The sequence below is a fragment of the Colius striatus genome, chromosome 1, assembly GCF_028858725.1.
Source record: "Colius striatus isolate bColStr4 chromosome 1, bColStr4.1.hap1, whole genome shotgun sequence".
NCBI classification, from domain to species: Eukaryota; Metazoa; Chordata; class Aves; order Coliiformes; family Coliidae; genus Colius; species Colius striatus.
In genome coordinates this window covers 169800015-169818038 of record NC_084759.1, presented here as the reverse complement: position 1 = coordinate 169818038, position 18024 = coordinate 169800015, and the positions used below count along the sequence as shown (strand labels likewise).

At 36.3% G+C, this 18024-nt stretch overlaps 1 protein-coding gene across 3 annotated transcripts in view; it reads left to right on the top strand.

The window, feature by feature from the left end:
- The window catches only part of RAB3IP (RAB3A interacting protein), a 32200-nt gene that overhangs the window by 6097 nt on the left and 8079 nt on the right, over positions 1-18024 (top strand). For 2 of the 3 annotated variants that reach the window (XM_062003660.1, XM_062003571.1), the window contains exons 2-7: positions 1621-1896; positions 2105-2366; positions 9337-9432; positions 11945-12022; positions 12396-12599; positions 17081-17209. In XM_062003660.1, coding sequence (XP_061859644.1) covers positions 1646-1896; positions 2105-2366; positions 9337-9432; positions 11945-12022; positions 12396-12599; positions 17081-17209 — 1020 coding nt within the window. In that variant the 5' untranslated portion in view covers positions 1621-1645. The remainder of the gene's footprint in view (positions 1-1620; positions 1897-2104; positions 2367-9336; positions 9433-11944; positions 12023-12395; positions 12600-17080; positions 17210-18024) is intronic. The other variant, XM_062003740.1, reaches the window with a different exon arrangement.

The window sequence follows — 18024 nt, the reverse complement described above, 5'->3', positions numbered from 1 at the left end:
TTGAAGAAATGTCCTGTAGCTCTGGCATTTCCCTCCATTTTAATTTGTTGACTTAACAATCTTTATCGTCATGTACATGTAATTATAATGCTCATAATAGTTAAGAACAACTATAGGAAAATCAAACAAGAATTATTTTTCACACTCAAACTGAAAAATAAGCTGTGAATGTCTGTGCTATGATAGAAAAAGCTCCAAAGCACAAAACTTGCAGTGTTTATGTATGTAAGTCTTGTTTCTGCAACTACTGGTGATAGTTCAAAATAAAACCTAATTTCTGTGTTAAAATTTTCTGCAGAAAAAAAATGAAACCCCAAAACCTACCCCGTTTTATTGATTTTTAAGGTCCCTTAAATGCAGGCAGTTTCTTAGAGGTGATTGATTTATTTTTTGTGGGAGCAATTAACAGAAACAGAGAAATTAGTAACATATTCTTGCTGTCTGAACAAATGAATTTCTTCCACGTGTACCTGATAATGTGTTAAAGCAACACCTTTAACAGAGGTAACTATCCAGTACAGTACTTGAGACACAAAATAGTTTTGAACGATGTTTAAGATGAGCCAAAAGTAAAAAAATGTTCCTGCATATGCCAGTTGATATTGCCTGTGTGTTTTATGAAGTAGCTAATGATGTGAGTGCTTACATGCAAGTAGGTGGCATCATCTCTTCATGGTTATGACCATCATCCTTGATCTTCTCTCTGCCTTGTCTTTGCAGTTTTAAGATATAAGCAGATTTGTCTGTAAAATACAGTGTAGATGCTACATCTCTATTTTTTGTGTGTGAAATAACTTTATGAACCCTTAACTTTATCTCTTCTTAATTTCTATAACATGGACAGTGTTTTTTTTTTTTCCAGTGAACAAGGTAATTCCTTCACAAATTTCTCCATGCTACTTCCAATTAATATTTTTGAATCATGCAAAGATTTTTATGATCTCTGGCAAACTGCTGGAAAATACACTTCTATTAGGGGCTTGTAAAATTTGTGTTGTCCTTGTTTTCTTTTGATATTACAAAAAAATAATGGAGTTTAAAAAAATAATAAAAGAGACTGGTAGTTAAATTGCAGATTCACAATACTCTTACCTGTACTATATTTTAGTATGATACTCATTCACACTTACTATCAGTACAGTGAGATCTTAAAAGATCAGGTGTGCAATTTAACCAAAACTACTATGGACTGTAGTTTATTTGAAGGTTCACTGATTTCCATCTCTAGATTATTTGCTTAGTTGGTTTGGGTTTTTTGGTGATGTTTTTTGTTTGTTTTCTTTTCTTACTGGTTCCCAGATCCCCTACATTCATGAATGCAATATATTTGTGTTTTGATACAAACCAACTCTAGGCTATATTAAGACTGACTTTGTTTTGTGGTAAGGAGTGTGTTCTTGATTTCATCATCACATTTAGGTGCAGAGTCTGCTATTAGAAATTCTGGTTGCAGCAGTCCAGTGTGTGGAAAAAACACTTTTAGTGGTTGAAATTCCTACTTTTGCAATATTTGTCCATGGTTTCCACTGTATCATGAAGTATTCGGAACATATTTGTATGAGTGATTTTTAATTCAAATAGTTGCTAGATAGAATTCTGATAATTGATTATTTAATTCAGGGTTTCGTATGATGAGGCTTTTATTATGGCCAGTGATCCTTTGGAAGGCTTCCATGAAGTGAACCTTGCTTCACCTACTACACCAGATCTTCTTGGAGTAAATGAACCAGGGACTCAGGAACAAACTACCTCACCCAGTGTTATCTACCGACCACATCCTTCTGTTGTGTCTTCCACACCAATCCAGCCCAATGCTTTGAATGTTTCTGACCTTCCCACACAACCTGTTTATTCATCTCCCAGACAGCTGAATTGTGGAGAAGTATCAGGTGTCAGGTAAGTTCTGCATGTCTTCGTATTTAAATTGCTGATGTCTGTTGCATATAAACTGTTTGTTTTATTAAATATGTAATTTTAATATTACTTACAATATTGTAATGTTAAATTTTGTCCATGATGGTACGTTCAACACCACTACTGCCATTTCTAAAATATTTCTTCTTAATGTATTATATAAATAAAAAATATATCACTCTCTTTACAGCATCAATGTTACCGACGCAGTACTTTGTTCTACCTCTGGACCCCAGAGTGGGTCATTCAATCACAATAATTCCAGAAAGGAGAGCAATAACGTAGAGAGAGAGTTTTTGCAGGGTGCTACGGTAGCAGATGTTGCTGAAGGAAATGAAGATATTTTTGGGTTGAGTACAGACAGTTTATCTCACTTACGGAGCCCATCTGTACTGGAAGTAAGAGAAAAGGGCTATGAACGATTGAAAGAAGAACTTGCAAAAGCTCAGAGGGTAAGGCTCCTTGTCTTGTCTCCTCCCTCTTTTTCTCTCTTTGAAGTGATTCCAATGTTGCAGAATGATAGATGGGCCAGAACATGCAGTCTGAGACTACTCATTTCTTATAGTTACTAGGATGTAATTATGTAAAGTTTTTTAAGCGTGTGTGGTGCTAACGTCTTTGAATTACTCCTTGATAATTCTTTTTTTTCTAGTGCTGCTGCTACTTAGCTGTGGAAAGCTTTTGCTGCAATATCTGGTTAAAAACACTTTTGCTTTGAAATGTAGACCATTCCTTTATTCTGACATTTGAGAATAGGAGTAATATTCTGTCTTTCCATTGTTACCTTCTAAGTATTTATAGACACCGGTTACAGACCTCTCAAGTCTTCTTTTTATACTCCTACAGTATAAAAGTGTAGCATGGAATGGAATATAGAAATGGTTTAGAACAGGACCCTTGTGATGCTTCATAGGGGAATGCCTGCACAGGGAAGAAGCAATAAAGATGTCGCTGGTGTTCTTTACAGTACTGTTACACCACGGTGCAAATTGAATATGGATACCTTTGAAGACACTGTGGCTCAACTCATTAATATTTGTAAAGCGCTTTGTCTTGTTTGGATGGATGGTGCTATATAAATGCAAAGCCATTGTTTATAATTTTTCACATCCCTCTGTGCTTAAACTTTCGAGTAGATGTTGTGCTGTTTGTATCTGTGCCCTTTCCTCTACACAGTTCCATTCTTGTTTAGATTTAAGCTCATTTTGTGTTTGAACTTGTTTTCCTGTTTGTTACCTCATCCTGTTGAATGCAGTCATCATTTCTATCATAGTTGCATTTGATCCCTTGTGAATCTTAAGTATGGATTCTGATACCACTTTTTCTGTTGATTGTTTTATTGTTGAGTAGTTGCTTCCTTTGCTAATGTGTTGTTTGCTTAGCATTTGACCACTGAAAGGAAACATTAACCTGAAATAAGTTTGAGGACCTTGCATGTGAATATATAATCCTAGCAGTTAAACTTGGAACCTTAGAAAGGAAGAACAAATTAGAGTTTGAACTCTAGGAAAGCTCTTCCAGCTTCTGACAGTGTTATCAAAGTACAGTTTTGTAGTATCTATTTTTATTCCACTTCCTGTATGAGGACTAGTTTTTTTCTATCCCTATTTCACTTCTGATTGCTTTCTCCAAAAGCTGTGGCTGTTCACATGAGTCTGTGCACACTCTTCAGTATTCAGTATATCATATAGTCCTTCAACTTTTATTTCCATATATATTCACTTTTATCAATGAGTACTCAGTTTAAACATCTGTAGGAATATAATTAGTAGTTAGTGGCTATGTATCACTGGTTGCTTTTTGCATAATGGTTTTAAATTCTCTGTAAATCTTTGTACTGGGAGAAAAATGAGAATTTCAATTTGCACTTGGATCTTGTGAGCTCATTGAGCTTGGAAACCTTACAAACTTCCAGGAGTGGACAAAGTAAATACAAATTTGCTGTCTTGCATTTTTCATGTATTACAGAAACTGTATTCTGTTGTAATATGCATTAAAGATTGATTTGAATTTGTTGCAGTTGTGATTAGGAAGGAAATAGGGATTTTGAAGCTTAGGGATGCACTAATTTTTTTCCATGTCTCCACTTGGAGTGCAACTTTTCTTTTAATGTGCGCTCAGTTTTTTGTATTGGAGAATAAATATATGGCATGTAATTGTTAGGCATTTAAATAAGGTTTTTGAAGAAATTACTCAGGATTAGAAGAAAGATTTATTCTTTTTTTCCCCCTCCTTTGTGTATGCCTTGTATTTCTTAAGACTTCAGACTTCTCAAAGTGAACAGCATTACTGGCAAAATGATTTGCTGATCTTGGGCCAGCCGGGATCGGGGTGATGCACTGAAATAGACCCAACCTATTCAGGTTTGGTGAAAGGGGGAGCATTGCCATGAGAAAGTGCTACCATGCTGTATGCAAGCCTCAAATTTGTTGTAAAGAATTACCTCATCTCAGTTTCTCCTTTTACATCCAGCTGACCTTCAGATTTTGCCTGTTTTCCACTCTCATGCTCCTGCACACAACAGGGCATTCTGTAATATTACCTCATTTGCCCACAGTGAGTTTCATAATCTGAAGGTCGGCTTACATTTTTTAGCTTTTTATAAAGAAGTCTTTCTTGTATCTTGACAAGAAATATACTTTGTACTTGGATCTAGATTGGTTGCAGCACCAAATCATGTCATGAGATAGGGAGAAAGATTGGGTGAGAGGTAACAGCAGAGTACCTTTCTCTGCTAACAAAGCATATAAAATTGGACATAGTTTTGTCTTAAAATGCCCCCTTAATTAAAAGTATTTAGATTTTTCACTCTTTGTTGAGAACATTCAGCTCATTTTTTCTTATTTTTTTATGGAAGGTTTAATTTTTGGGTATATTTTGTGGAGTGGAGCTGAAGATTCCTTGCTTTAGATGATCTGAAAATTTCTCCTTGTTTTGCTAACCTTTTAAAGCAGCATCTGGAAAATTGAGCAGGTGTTAAAAGGTTTAGTGATTCAATGCCTGGGACCTTATCTCCTCATGTCTCTCTGCATTTGCATTTTTTTCTGCCATGTTTGGATTGAGCTGTGTCACTTGTTAATGAAGGCAGATGAACCACATTTAGACAACATTGGAGAGAAACAGTGGTATTTTCATATATGGTATTCTTGATGTGCAAGTTTAGTGGAGTCTGTGCAAAGGAATACCTTTTATTTGCTTTTCAGTCTTAATTAACCAGCATGGTGCATGTATTTTGGATAGCATAATTGTCATTTCTGAGCTTTGGTAGTTCAAAGTCATGCTTTCCTCGAGTTTTTGTGTGATTTGGCCTTGAAGTTAATTTCTCAGCAATCAGACTGTCAATATAGTGATGTCATCCATGACTGCAGAGAGAAACTTAGGTTTCTGTGTTGATAGGTTTTTCTCTTGGAGTGTTGAATTTATTAACTGTCACTGATAGTTAGTCCCCTCCTGTGATGAGGAAAGAGCGATCTGCCAGAGATGTTGGTTGCAAAGATCCCTCTTTGGGATCTCAAACTCTATTGGTTTGAGAGTGAATCCCATGCTTCCCAAGGTCTTTAGAGGATGATCTGTAGGACTGTTGGGAACGAGTAAAGTTATATTTGACTTTGTTGTAGAACTACTGATATTTCCCTAGTAGAGGGAAATTGAGAGCTTTTTCCACACTGATACAGTGGTTATTGTGAAAGAAGTGACAGTATAGAATGTAGTGCTGTACATTTCAGTGTAGTTACTGAACCTGATCCTGACATCTAGATTTTTCTTTCAAAGACTTCAATTTCTGTATGCATTCTTCATCTCAAACAAACTGAGTGTTCCAATTCGATCTCTTGTCTTTATCTTATGTGTTGATACAGGATTTGATGTAGATTTTCCCCATTGTTCTGCCTGTATCATCAAATAATCCAGTGCAAGAGGCTATTCCCATTATTATGGTGTTTCTGTGCAGCTAACACTGATGATTCAAACTATTTATTTTTCCACAGTAAAACACAACAATTTAAAGTGCTGCGTGGATTATTGAGTAGATAGATTCACAGTAAGTACCCAGGAATTCCAATAGTACTATACATGTCTTTAAATTTCTATTGTTATTTACTTCCAAGTTTAGCAAACAATAAAAATGAGGATGCTCCAGAATAATGTACTATCCTAGAGCTCTGCTGAAGAGTATACTTGCAGGCTTTTCAGAAACAAAATTGTAAGGCCCCTGGCTTGTGATTGGAGAAGATGGGTTGATTTTTCTGAAAGTATTTTAGCAGTTCATTGCTGTCTTTGAGTAGTGAAAGTTTTCAGTTTCCACACCTCTGACTGATGCTGTTGTAGTGTATTGTAGGCATAGAAATTTTCTCAGGCAAGTAGGAGATGAAATGCAACAAGACAGAAGCATCTTCCACCATACCGTAAAGTGATAAAAGCATTTCACAAACTGTTGAATTATCTCTGAAAAATAATTCTGGACTTCTTCTCACATCAAATACCTTTGTAAATGTGGTTGCAATGAAATATTTTTTTATGTAGCTTGTTTAACTTGAGTGCTGAGTGAACCACAGTCGAAGAGAAATGTATTCTAATATAGAGGCAACCATTTTTTAAAACTTAAGAATTCCAGATTCAATATCCCACAGTTCTGATTTTAGGGTGTATTTGTAGAAAATCTTTGTTCCTTCCTTGGTCTTTGACCTCTAATTCTGACTTGTTTAAATTGCTGAATTAAATGCAGGATGATTTTTTTTTTTTTCCCTAGAACTTAAAATATGAATAGTTTTGAAACGGTGATTTGCATTTCTTATCTCACTGATTCTTTCTGAAGACCCACTTTGTAGTCTATCTGTGAGGATCAAAGTGAAATGAGCAGCAATATGACTCTCTGATATAGGTTTAACTTTAAGGATTTTTTTTTTTCCGAGCAATTTTTTTTATTACCTACTTTGATAACTGTGTGTGATGTTCTTTATAATAGCTCATCTTTGTGTAGTTACTTTTTCAGGACAGTAATGTAGGGAAGGACTGCAGCATGGATGGTTAGTCTAGCACATGCTATGGGGCTTTTTGCTCTTATACTGTATATGGTTGGGAAGTCTCCAGGAATATCTTTAAGATACAGACAGTAGTAATGTGTCTAATAACTGCTAAGCTTTTTTGCTTTGGATACTCTGACCTGCTTAAACAAATTCAAGCTATTAAACTTGCTTGGCAAAATGAAGTGTTAACGTTATGCTCCTCCTGAATCATGTAATGGGAACATGCTCAGTGTTTGACAAATGTAGCTAAGCAGCCGTGCATAGTAGACTGCCTGGTATTGTCTTCTTTCTGTTTTCTGTAAGTAGCTTTACTCATCTGCATAAATTTTAATCTATTTCCCCACAATCTTTATAGTTTCAGGGAAAACTGTAACTATCTTACTTAAATTAGTATACTAATAGTGGATGCCCAAAGGTGAACCTGAGGTAGTTGTTCCTTGAATGTGAGTTTGGTAACTCCTGTCCTGAATATTAGTATAACCTCTTTTTAAGATGTTTTGTGTTGTGTGTGTAGCATCTTCCTTACTGAAGGAAACCAAAATAAATATATTGATGTATTTTTTCCTTTTATAGGAACACATGAAACTAGAGCTTTAAGTATTTTGCATCAGAATTGTTCACTCCCTTGTCAAGAAACATTATATGGGAAATACTTCAATCCTACACAAAATTAATTACATTTTGTTTACCTTTTTTAACCTCTTCTTTTACCAGTAGTTTATACTCTTTGGCTTTTGTATTCGTTTTTCCTTCTTTTCTCCATCTGCAGCTACTTTTCTGGATGGTGATTTTGTGGTCTGATTTTGTTTGTTTTTCTTGAGAGAGAGATAGGTCACTGTGTGGAAATTGTAGCTAGTAAGAAAGAGCCGAGTACTATTTTGACATACTGTGTTTGGAAAAAAACCTTGTCATTTAAGTTATACCTTTCAAAATAATTAAGAGGTGGCATATGGAAAGCAAAAAAATCAAAATAGTAAACAAGCTAGACTAAAATCAAGGAAAATGTCCAAAGTTGAAACCATATAAAAGAAGGGAGAAAGATTGCCTTTGGTACTAAATGAATCTAGAATAGTCCTGAAATACTTGTTGAATTTAGGAGCTGAGTCAAACAGGACTCTTCATGCACTTAGAGCAAGATCTGTTCCCAATTTTGCTGCAGAAATTGAGAGCAAGATCTAATATCTGCATTCTTCAAGGCAAGATGCAGTTTCAGTGTGTACAACATCACTCAGTCATGAAGATTTTGGGAGAAATATTACCTAGTTCCCAGAAATGCAAGGGAAACTGTCGTTTGAGCCTTTTTGTGACTTTGTGGTGACTGAAGGCAACTGTTTTCTATAATGGCTTCTGGAGACATTCAAAACAAGTCATTGCTAGACTGTATGTAGAGTCTTAACGTGTCAGTGACAGTCTTGGGTCCTGATTTCAGGAGCATCAGTAGTGTAATAGGTAGCTTGGTGAAGGGAAAAGAGGAGGAGGAAGAACTAGATGAGTATGGAAGTTCTGGCTGAAAAAGTGCTTGAAAGGTAGAGTAGGCTATATACTGCTTTTCCTTACTTTTTCTCTCCATCCTTCTTTTGTAAGAGATTTCAATGTTAAATGATTGGGTAAGGGGAGAGGAACGCTTTCAAACTCCATGTTGAACTTTTTTCTACTTCTCTACAAATTACCGTGCTTTTCCCTTAGATTCAGGACAGTACAGATGAGATTGGGCACGTATAACCCTTATACTGCCAAATCTATGTTAAAGTCTTGCTGTAAAGGTGGTATGGTCAGGCCTTCTTCACTTAAATTTTAGTGGTGTAGAGAAATAACATTTTGAATTTCATTAAGTTGCTTTAATTTGATTTGTCTGTCTGCACAAACAAGATCAAGGATATAATTATAGAATGATTTTGGAATTGTGTTAGTTTTAAGGGAATTTACAGGAGACAATATAGTAAAATATGTTTTAAGATTCTTTTAGAATTGGGAATTGTCTTTAGACAAACCTTTTTGACTTTAAAAAAAAAAGTAAGTGTCTGTTAAGGGATGGGTAAACAGAACTGGTATTCTGTCTGTCCCAGTAATGAATTTGATCTGTATTTTAAGTTAGTTTAGTCGTCTATGCTTTCAGGAAAAAGCATTTTTACTTCAGAGTGTTTTGAAAATGCTGATGTCTAGCTTAGAGATACTTTAAATTGGCTTGGTACATTTTTGTATAGCAGGAAGAAGTAGCTATATATGTATAGCATTAATTTAATCGTTTCTAGTGTTAAGATTAATATTTTGAAATACTTTGTTTAGCAAAGGTTTCGTGTTCCCCTGATTTCTTTTTTTCCCCCCTTCTCTGTGGTATTAGCTTTAAAGGCCAAATTACTACTCTAAGTCAGAATAAATAACTTTCAATTTTCCATAGGAGCTGAAGTTAAAAGATGAAGAATGTGAAAGGCTTTCTAAAGTGCGAGATCAACTTGGACAGGAATTGGAAGAACTTACAGCTAGTCTATTTGAGGTTTGTTGGAGTCTTCGATGTGATATACTTAAAGGAAGCTGAGCCAGATGTTTTATGTAGAATCAGTATATTGTGTGCCGAATTTTTCTGCGATAAGCTTATAAAAGAATTTGTGTCCTGAAGACCTGGATGTGTTGAAGTAGAGGCTTAAGAGCAAGCAGTAGACTTTTTTCACTTATATGAAGCAGACTTTGTTGAGCTTGTCAATCTGCCTAGACACAAAATGAAGAAAATTAGAAAGATAAATCAGAAAGCTTCAAACTATTTCGGCTTATTTTTTGGCATAACTATTTTGAGACAGCTTCTCTGTCTGACAACAACGCTATCTAGATAAGAGCTAAATTTGGGGTTGCCATGGTGACTAAATTAAAAAGAATAATGTAGTTCTAGATCAATGGAGGTAGCAAGTACATAACTTAACCTTGCCTTCAGCTTTTGAATTTTGGGTTTGGCAGTATGCTATTCCCACAGACCTGAAAAGAAACACTGAGTGATGTACCAGGATGGAACCTGGTTACCAAGTGAGAAGCCTGAACTTTAAGAAGGTCATTTTCGTTTGAGAGAAGGGTAGTAATGTCAGCAAAGATGGTGAGCATGTAATACACAGAAAATAATCTTAAACCCATACGTGAAGCAGGATCAGTTCTCATTTTATCAAAGGGTTATATATAGGAATGCCTAGAGGCTAAATTGTGATACCTATAACTGTCAGAATAAATTTCATGATCTGGAGATGATTTATATGTTTACCAAATCTAAATACTGGGTTTTAGCATTATGCATAAAGATACAACATAAGATATGTTTCAGAAGCAGTATATGATGATGTGATATTGGATTGATATAAAAGTGCAATTAAAACCTTGAAAATACTGACATTCAAAAATCAAATTACAAACTGCTCTGTGTATTGGCAACACATTTTACTTCTTCATCCTGGTAAAGCAGCGTTACTGTAAATACTAAGCAGTTACTGTGTGTAGAGAATAAATGAGAGACTGGAAAGGTACTTAGCAGAAATACTTCTGTATGTTGTGGGGAAGGGAAATGTTGGGTAGATACTTTGACTATAGAGGAATAAAAAGAAAAGTGACAGTGAAATGATATATTAATGACACTTCATAGCTTAGGACAATATACCAATTTGTTAAAGCTTTTTGAAATATGGTGTGTTAGTAGTGGTTGACTTGAGTATTAATTATTCAGAAGTAACGTGGGCACGTAACTTGAATTTTCTTTTGTGGTTTGATTTCAGTAAGAGGCCCTAACAAAACACAGCATTGAGGTGTTTCTTTTCTTTGCAAAAGGATCTATAGCCCTTGAATTCACATTTGATTCTGAATGCCGCTAGTTTCAGTGGCCATGTATGTGGATAAGCTAGAGCTTATATTCATCCATCCCAATAGACAATTGAGACTTATTTTGCACAGCTGGGTGTGTATATTACATTTTTACATTGTAATAACACTGTAACATGCTTTGCTTCTAAAGGTGCATCACTAAGCAGAAACTGCATGGTCAATGTTAAATGTATTTGTACACATTGTATAAATGTGTATGTTCCCATTCCTGCATGTGTCTGTTGTTAGTTGAGAGAATTTTACAAACCCATATTATAGAGCTGTGTTGTATGCCAGTGGGAGACAGATCTTTTGGTATGATGATGTATGAACTTTTTTATTTTATTTATATAGCGTCCAGATATGTGCTAGGCGCTTTACAGATATGAGAGGGATCCTATCCCAAGTAATTTAGTCGGTGGCCCTGATCTTTCAGTCTTTATTGCCTTCAGTAATTTGGTCATAGGCACAAATTGCTGGATCAGAGCCTAAACAAATACATTATGCAGACAAAAGGTTTAGAGGTATGAGGTAAAAGGATGTTTAAAAAAAATCCCCTGTCCTTTTATGCTTTTTTTTTTTAATTGGCTTAGCTTTGTTTCTTTACTTGGATTAATTTTTAGTGCTTTTCTGTTCTACTTCAGAAATGTTTATTAAATCCACAAACTGTTTTTAAGGTGTTTCTCTGTTTGTTTTATTGATGGTAAGAATTTAGACTTCATAGTTTTTTGACCAGTTCCTTCATGTAGAAGTTTGCAGATGACTAAAACTGGTTATTCTGGCTATAAGAAAAGAGTTGTTCTTTTGAATATGTTACTCTGCCCGTGTTGCCTTCGTTGCTATTGGTTGAGTCTCTCTCTTGGGGGTCAAGGAACTTGACTTGTCAGCCACCCAAGCTTTACTGGAGCCTGGTGTTTGTGACAGGAGAGGGTTGGTGGAGTTCCTGAATTTCTGAATCTGGGCTCAGGACCAAGGAGAAGAAATGTGAGTGATGAATCCAAATGATAGATTTGTAGGGGTTTCTTTTGGTATGTAACTATTCAATTCCAGACTATTGCACAACTCACTATTCACAAGTAGTCTACATGAAGCAAAAGTGTGTCCTTAGGATTTTTCTACTGTATTTTGTAAAGTTCTGTGAAACATTTACACTAGCTAAACATTTTTTATAGGAAGCACACAAAATGGTTAAAGAAGCTAATGTCAAACAAGCTGCAGCAGAAAAACAATTAAAAGAAGCACAGGGAAAGGTGAGTTTTTTTCTAACTTACTTGCATTGTCTTTTCACATGGTTATAAATCTAAAGTGTGTATCATAGAGATGTAAACAGAGCATTAGCTGTATACATTATTAAAATTACATATATAGTATCGTTTTGCTTTGCCTTGACATATTCTTAGCTAATGCCTGTGGATGCAGCTGGTGTTCCAGCATCTATCAGCCAGTTACCAAGCTGCATTGGAAGCCAGTGTCACTACAGGATGCAATTGCATGGGAATCTGTCTGTTAGCACTGTTGGAAGATGAAAGCTTGATTTGAACCAGGATGGAAATTGTATTAAATGATTTAACATGTTCATAGCCTAATACAATATTTTTGTGTAATTATTTTTCCTCCCCCAAGATTGATGTCCTCCAGGCTGAAGTAGCAGCATTGAAAACACTAGTACTGTCAACTTCACCAACATCTCCAACAAAGGAGTTTCAGTCAAGTGGGAAAACTCCTTTTAAGAAAGGACATGCAAGAAACAAGAGTACAAGCAGTGCTATGGGTGGCAGTCATCAAGACCTTACCATGATGCAGCCAATTGTAAAAGACTGTAAAGAGGTAACAGTACAAGTATTGCCCTTTTTTTTGCTGATAAGTTGGCTTTATTGTTTTGCTCTACTCAGAGTAAATCTATTATGTATTAAATCTTCATGTAATACCAACTATTTTAGAGATATTTTTTGTTAATGAAAGAAAAATTTTTTTACATGCTAATAGGTGATGATTTTCCCAAGTCTTGTTTTCTTTTAAATCATTAAGGGATGGTAAGATTTGACTGAATAATTAAAAGATGGGAATATAAAAAAAAAAAGAAATTAAAAATACAGTATGATGGAATGAGAAACCCTGGTGGCTTTTTACAAAGTCTGTCATCAAGAGCTCATAAACTTTTGTAAATATTTCATAAACTGTCAGAGAAAAGAGGAAGAGTCATTTTGTAGATGAATATTGGGTGAAAGAAGCCAGGGAGAAGATGGAATCAATGCTTCATTAGAGAGCAGGAGGAGAGTTAGCAATGAGGTCAGAGGATCATGAGAAAAAGTAAATGTATGTGTTTGTGCATGTAGCTGTGATTTCTTCATCTCAGAAAGGACGTAAAGAAAATGAGTGTGATGTAGATAGTCAAACCTGTGGAAGTATTTCTGTGTAGAGAGAGGCTTCTGAGGTAGAACAAAAATCTGTACAATCACAGGTGACTGGAGGAAGATGAATGATGAATAAATATTAATGATTTCTTGTACTAAGAACACTCTGGAAGCTCAAAGGAGAACAATTTTGAGTCAGTGCATAATGAAACTTCACAACCCACTGTCAGGAGGTAGCAAGATGAAAAATTTCAATGTGTTTGAAATGTAGCCATGCAGAGTGACAGAAGAAAAGCCTATGAAGGTATGTAGAAGATAAATGTGACATTTGACTTAGGAATCTTCTTTAACTACATATTTCTATAAGTTGGGAGGATGTAAAATGAAGACATGTCACTCTTTTTTTTTATTGCTCTGCAGCCTCTGTGACTGCTGGCATTGTCAGAGGGGTAACAGACTAACTGAATCTTTAATGTGATTCACAGTGGCCATTTTATACTTTATTTTGCCAGTCCTCATTAAATGTGTTTATACTATATACCTTTTTTACTATAAATCTAGAAAATAAAGGCATTTCAGGTTTCTGTTTCATACTCAGGTGTGGGGGGAAAAAAAAAAGCTTTGCATCCTACCTGCCCACTTCCAGTGATTTCCAGAATGTTTTCCTTATTAAAATGGAATCCTTACTGCCCTTCAGAAAACAGGAGAGCTGGGGTGGAATCCAGTTACTTTGAAAGCATCACACATGTCATCACACAGTGAAATTTTTAAGCGTTGGGCAAGAGAGAGGGGAGGAATCAATCTTGCCTCAATATCTTGTGGAGAGAAAGTGGTGAATGTGAAGGATGTGCTGCAGAAGGTCCAATCAGCCTGACATTTCTCTTCAGTCTCCTTTTTCTAATCTGCCTGAGGAGACTCTTTGAGGCTGGTGGAGGCTGCTTAGGACAGGTGACAGTTTCTTCCAGTGACAGCCCAGGGAATCAGTAAGAAACACAGATTTTTTCCACCCACTGGGACTCAAGTATTTCTGTCTCTTTTCAGAGCAAGAGTATATAAGCGAGTGCAGCTTGGGTGAAGAAAGCAAGACTGCCTCTGGCATGGCAGTTAGGACATTGTTAAGCAGGGGAGACATGCCTTCCCTATTGCTTTTGTTACCCATTGCTTTGTGACTTTTTTGATCTAAGGTAAATGTTTTTGCATTTCTGAGAGTTGGTTCTGAAACTTTAGTTCTACTTGCTTCTTGCTAAATGTTCTTGCCACTGAGTTAGGTTACGCTTTGCATGTCATTTTTCTGATTTTAAGTGACCAAAGAGAGGTAGAGAGTGATGCATCCTTGCTTAGGGGGATGTAGTGGCCTTGTGACATGGGGAATATAACTTTGGGCCCTTATGGAGGGTCTGCCACCCAGACCTTTGCATTTGGAGATGTTGAGTGGAGGCAGATATAAATAATATCAAGTCCCAGGTTTCTTTGTGGAATGTAGGCAGAGTTGGAGTGGCCATCGGTCTGTGAAGTGGCAGTGGAGCCAGGAAGGTACCACTACCTCAGGGAAATACTTATTAGCATGTAGGAGTAATCTCTAGGATAAGTAGACAGGTCTGATTAATTTTGATATTAACAGGATTTAGGCAAACTGAATAGCTTCCTGGATATTTGGTAGGCAGGTAGCATCCACTCATAAATGCTGATAAGTGCATCAGTGTTGTTCAGAAAGCTGAAATGTTTCTCTGATGTTGCATTTTACAGCAGAATGAGAACATAAAAAATTTAACTACAATTCTTATTGCAATTGTCTGTATATTTTACTGCAGATAATCAAAACTTTGAAAGTACAAGTAAAGGCAGGGAGCAGGTACACACATAACTGTAGATTGGAAAGGAAGAGCATCCAACTATATTCACTGAGTGTTTTTTCAAGACAGATCCTTCATAAATTTCAGGTTGGGATCTAGAAAAGAACCAAATTAATAAGTGCATATTAATTTTTGTAATCATATAGTAGCAATCAAAAATGCCCTTTTTTCTTTCTGCTAATATCTCTTGATTATATTTATTTAAGCCAGAGCTGAGATAGACTTTGAGGTATGGGAAATGTTCCTTTAGGGAACAAGTTACACCTATTGAATTTCGTTTGTACAATGAGGTTGGTGGCTTAGCAACCAGAACATTTATGGACTAGCTTAATTAAGATGATTGTTCCTGATTGCACCTGAGTGTAAGGCAAGTAGCTCTAATGGAAAACAAATTTGCCAATCTAATTTTTTGCAGATTCTTTTTCAACAAGAAAATAACCCAAAACAAAAAATGACAAAAGAACTCTCACAAATATATATGTGAAAGAAGGGCAGTGTTGGGAGCTCAGACAAAGAATAATGCGTGGGGAAAGAAGAAAAGACTGGACGAGATTGATCTAAAGTAGTTGAATTGAATTAAAAATGTTTAATTTTTAGCATATGTTATTTTCTCTTTCATTATCCCAGCCATATTATTTGGATTTAATATTACAGAGTTTTAAAAACACATCATGACTTATCTTTGGCCTGCAGCATACATCCCTTCCTATAGCTTTAGGTTTGGGTTTGAGGAGTATAGGTCTGCTATAATACAAGAAAGGGACTTAACCAGTTTGAAGGAAAAGATGCTGAAGTGTTTGTCAACAGAACATCAAAACCAGTCTGAAGGTGGGGATGTTTTGCCTGAGGAGCAGGATGGTGTTGCATATCCTGTTGGGGGCTGGCATTAGTCTTTTATGTTGAGTTAGGAGTACGTGTCGGAAGCACTCATCCCTGCTCTGTTCAGCTCATGTCTCAGCAATGTTGGTGCCTGTGATTCTCAAGTAACCCTAAACCAAATGATGTGATCTGGGAGTACCTCTGTGTGCTTCAGCCATCAGTGGGGAGCCAGCCTATGGGACAGGCTGTCCCATAACACTAGTAGCAACCTAGTGCCAGTCTCCTCTAGTACCAGTCTTGTGAATGTCAGACTGGATCAGTGCCAAACTCGTCAAAGTGGATCACTGCTAAACTCATCCCAACAGGGAGATGACAAAACAGTGTTTTCAAAGCAGTTGTAACAATCTATTCCTAACACAGGGCGTGTTTACTCCAGCGTGATTTCATGGGCAGATTTAGTATTTTTCCACTGCTCATGTGCAGTGAATATCCTTGCCTTGCTGTTGTGATATGGTATAGGAGAGAGTTTGGGCATAAAAATAAAGAATAAAACTATAATTATTGGAACAGGTTGCCCAGAGGGGTTGTGGAGTCTCCTTCCTTGGAGGTCTTCAAGACCTGCCTGGACATGTTCCTATGCGACTTGATCTAGGTGAACCTGCTTCTGCAGGGGGATGGCCTCTGAAGGTCCCTTCCAACCCCTTCCATTCTTTGATTCTATGATTGTAATTGATTTGTACGTTGAATTCCTGATTTACTTGTGTTACCGTGTTTTGTCTGTTAAATGTCTATTTTTGCTTTCAGTAGCAAGGTGTTAGATGCAGGGTGAACATAAAAGATGCAGCATAGGATTGCAGTTCTCTTTAGATTTCTCTGCCTTTTTGCAACTCACAGAAATGGAGATGGACTAAACTGTGGTAATGAAGATGCATCAAGATGAAAAGTAATTTTTTGTGGGTTTTTTTCCTGCTAAGCAATCAGTTGAATTTTTCAAAGCTATCCTGGAAGCCTTAGGAAATGTGGGAGAGGTATTTAGCTCGTTCCTGCTGTTGCGACGTCCAGTGAATGCATTACCTCTGTGTCCTGGAAATTTAATATTTTCATTTGCTTATATTTACAGTCTTAGAAAAGTGGATTTAAGGAGGTGTTCATAGCTGGGGCACAGTGCAGTGGAAAGTGTTTAGTTTTAATGATCATTATTTGCCTGTGGATATTTGCAAATGAGAGACACTAGTGTGATATTTGCAGTGCTAAAATATGCAAATCTTTGTGTGTGTTCTAGGCTGACCTGTCTTTGTACAATGAATTCAGATCTTGGAAGGATGAACCTACTTTGGACAGAACGTGTCCTTTCTTGGACAAAATTTATCGGGAAGATATTTTTCCATGTTTAACCTTCTCAAAAAGTGAGGTAATGGAAATAGTCCAAATGTTGGTCACTGATGCTTTTCCTTTAAATATTTTACATGAAGACAATAGACTGTATTACAAATGTTTTCATATGAAGTTTAAACATTTTTGCTTTATTAGAGGGTGACAGAAGTTTAGTCTAGAGTGATGAAGTGATCATATTTTTTCTTCACCATTACACTATTCCAGATACAACATTTTTAGCTCTGTTCCTTCAGATATTCCTGCTGTGTGGCAGAATCTGAAGTTTGTAGGAATGCATGGTGAGGTTATTTTCTGGTATTTCAAAGATACTGTTTTGTGGAAATAGTGTTGTGTCACTGTTTGTGTAGGGGGCAGTAGAGACCCATATATTTAATTTTGTGAACCAGCTAGCGATCATATCCGAGCAGGCTGCAAGCACAGTCTTGACATTTTTAGAGGGGTTTGAGTTACAAGAATTAGACTTTGGGATTTGATGTGATTCAGCAGGGACAGTTTGGAAATATGGTTTTAGATGAAACGAATTATGAGGCCTTTCCTCTTGTATTATTCCCACACACTCCTGAGAAAAGACTGGAGTTCTACTCATTCTGGGAATAATGTGGAACTGATTCTAGCTCCAACTGCTTTACTTTGTTTTTGTTCTTAAGCAGCATCTACAGGCTGTAGTTGTGATATCAGTCTATTGGGGGAAAGGAACCATATTCTTAGATCTTTGCTAAAATAAGAATTACAAATTTTAAAGCCCTCAGACTTGATATCTACCCTCCCTTCTGGCCAAATTAAGCACTTCACATGGAAAAAGCTGTATTTTCTTCATAATGTTTATCTGTT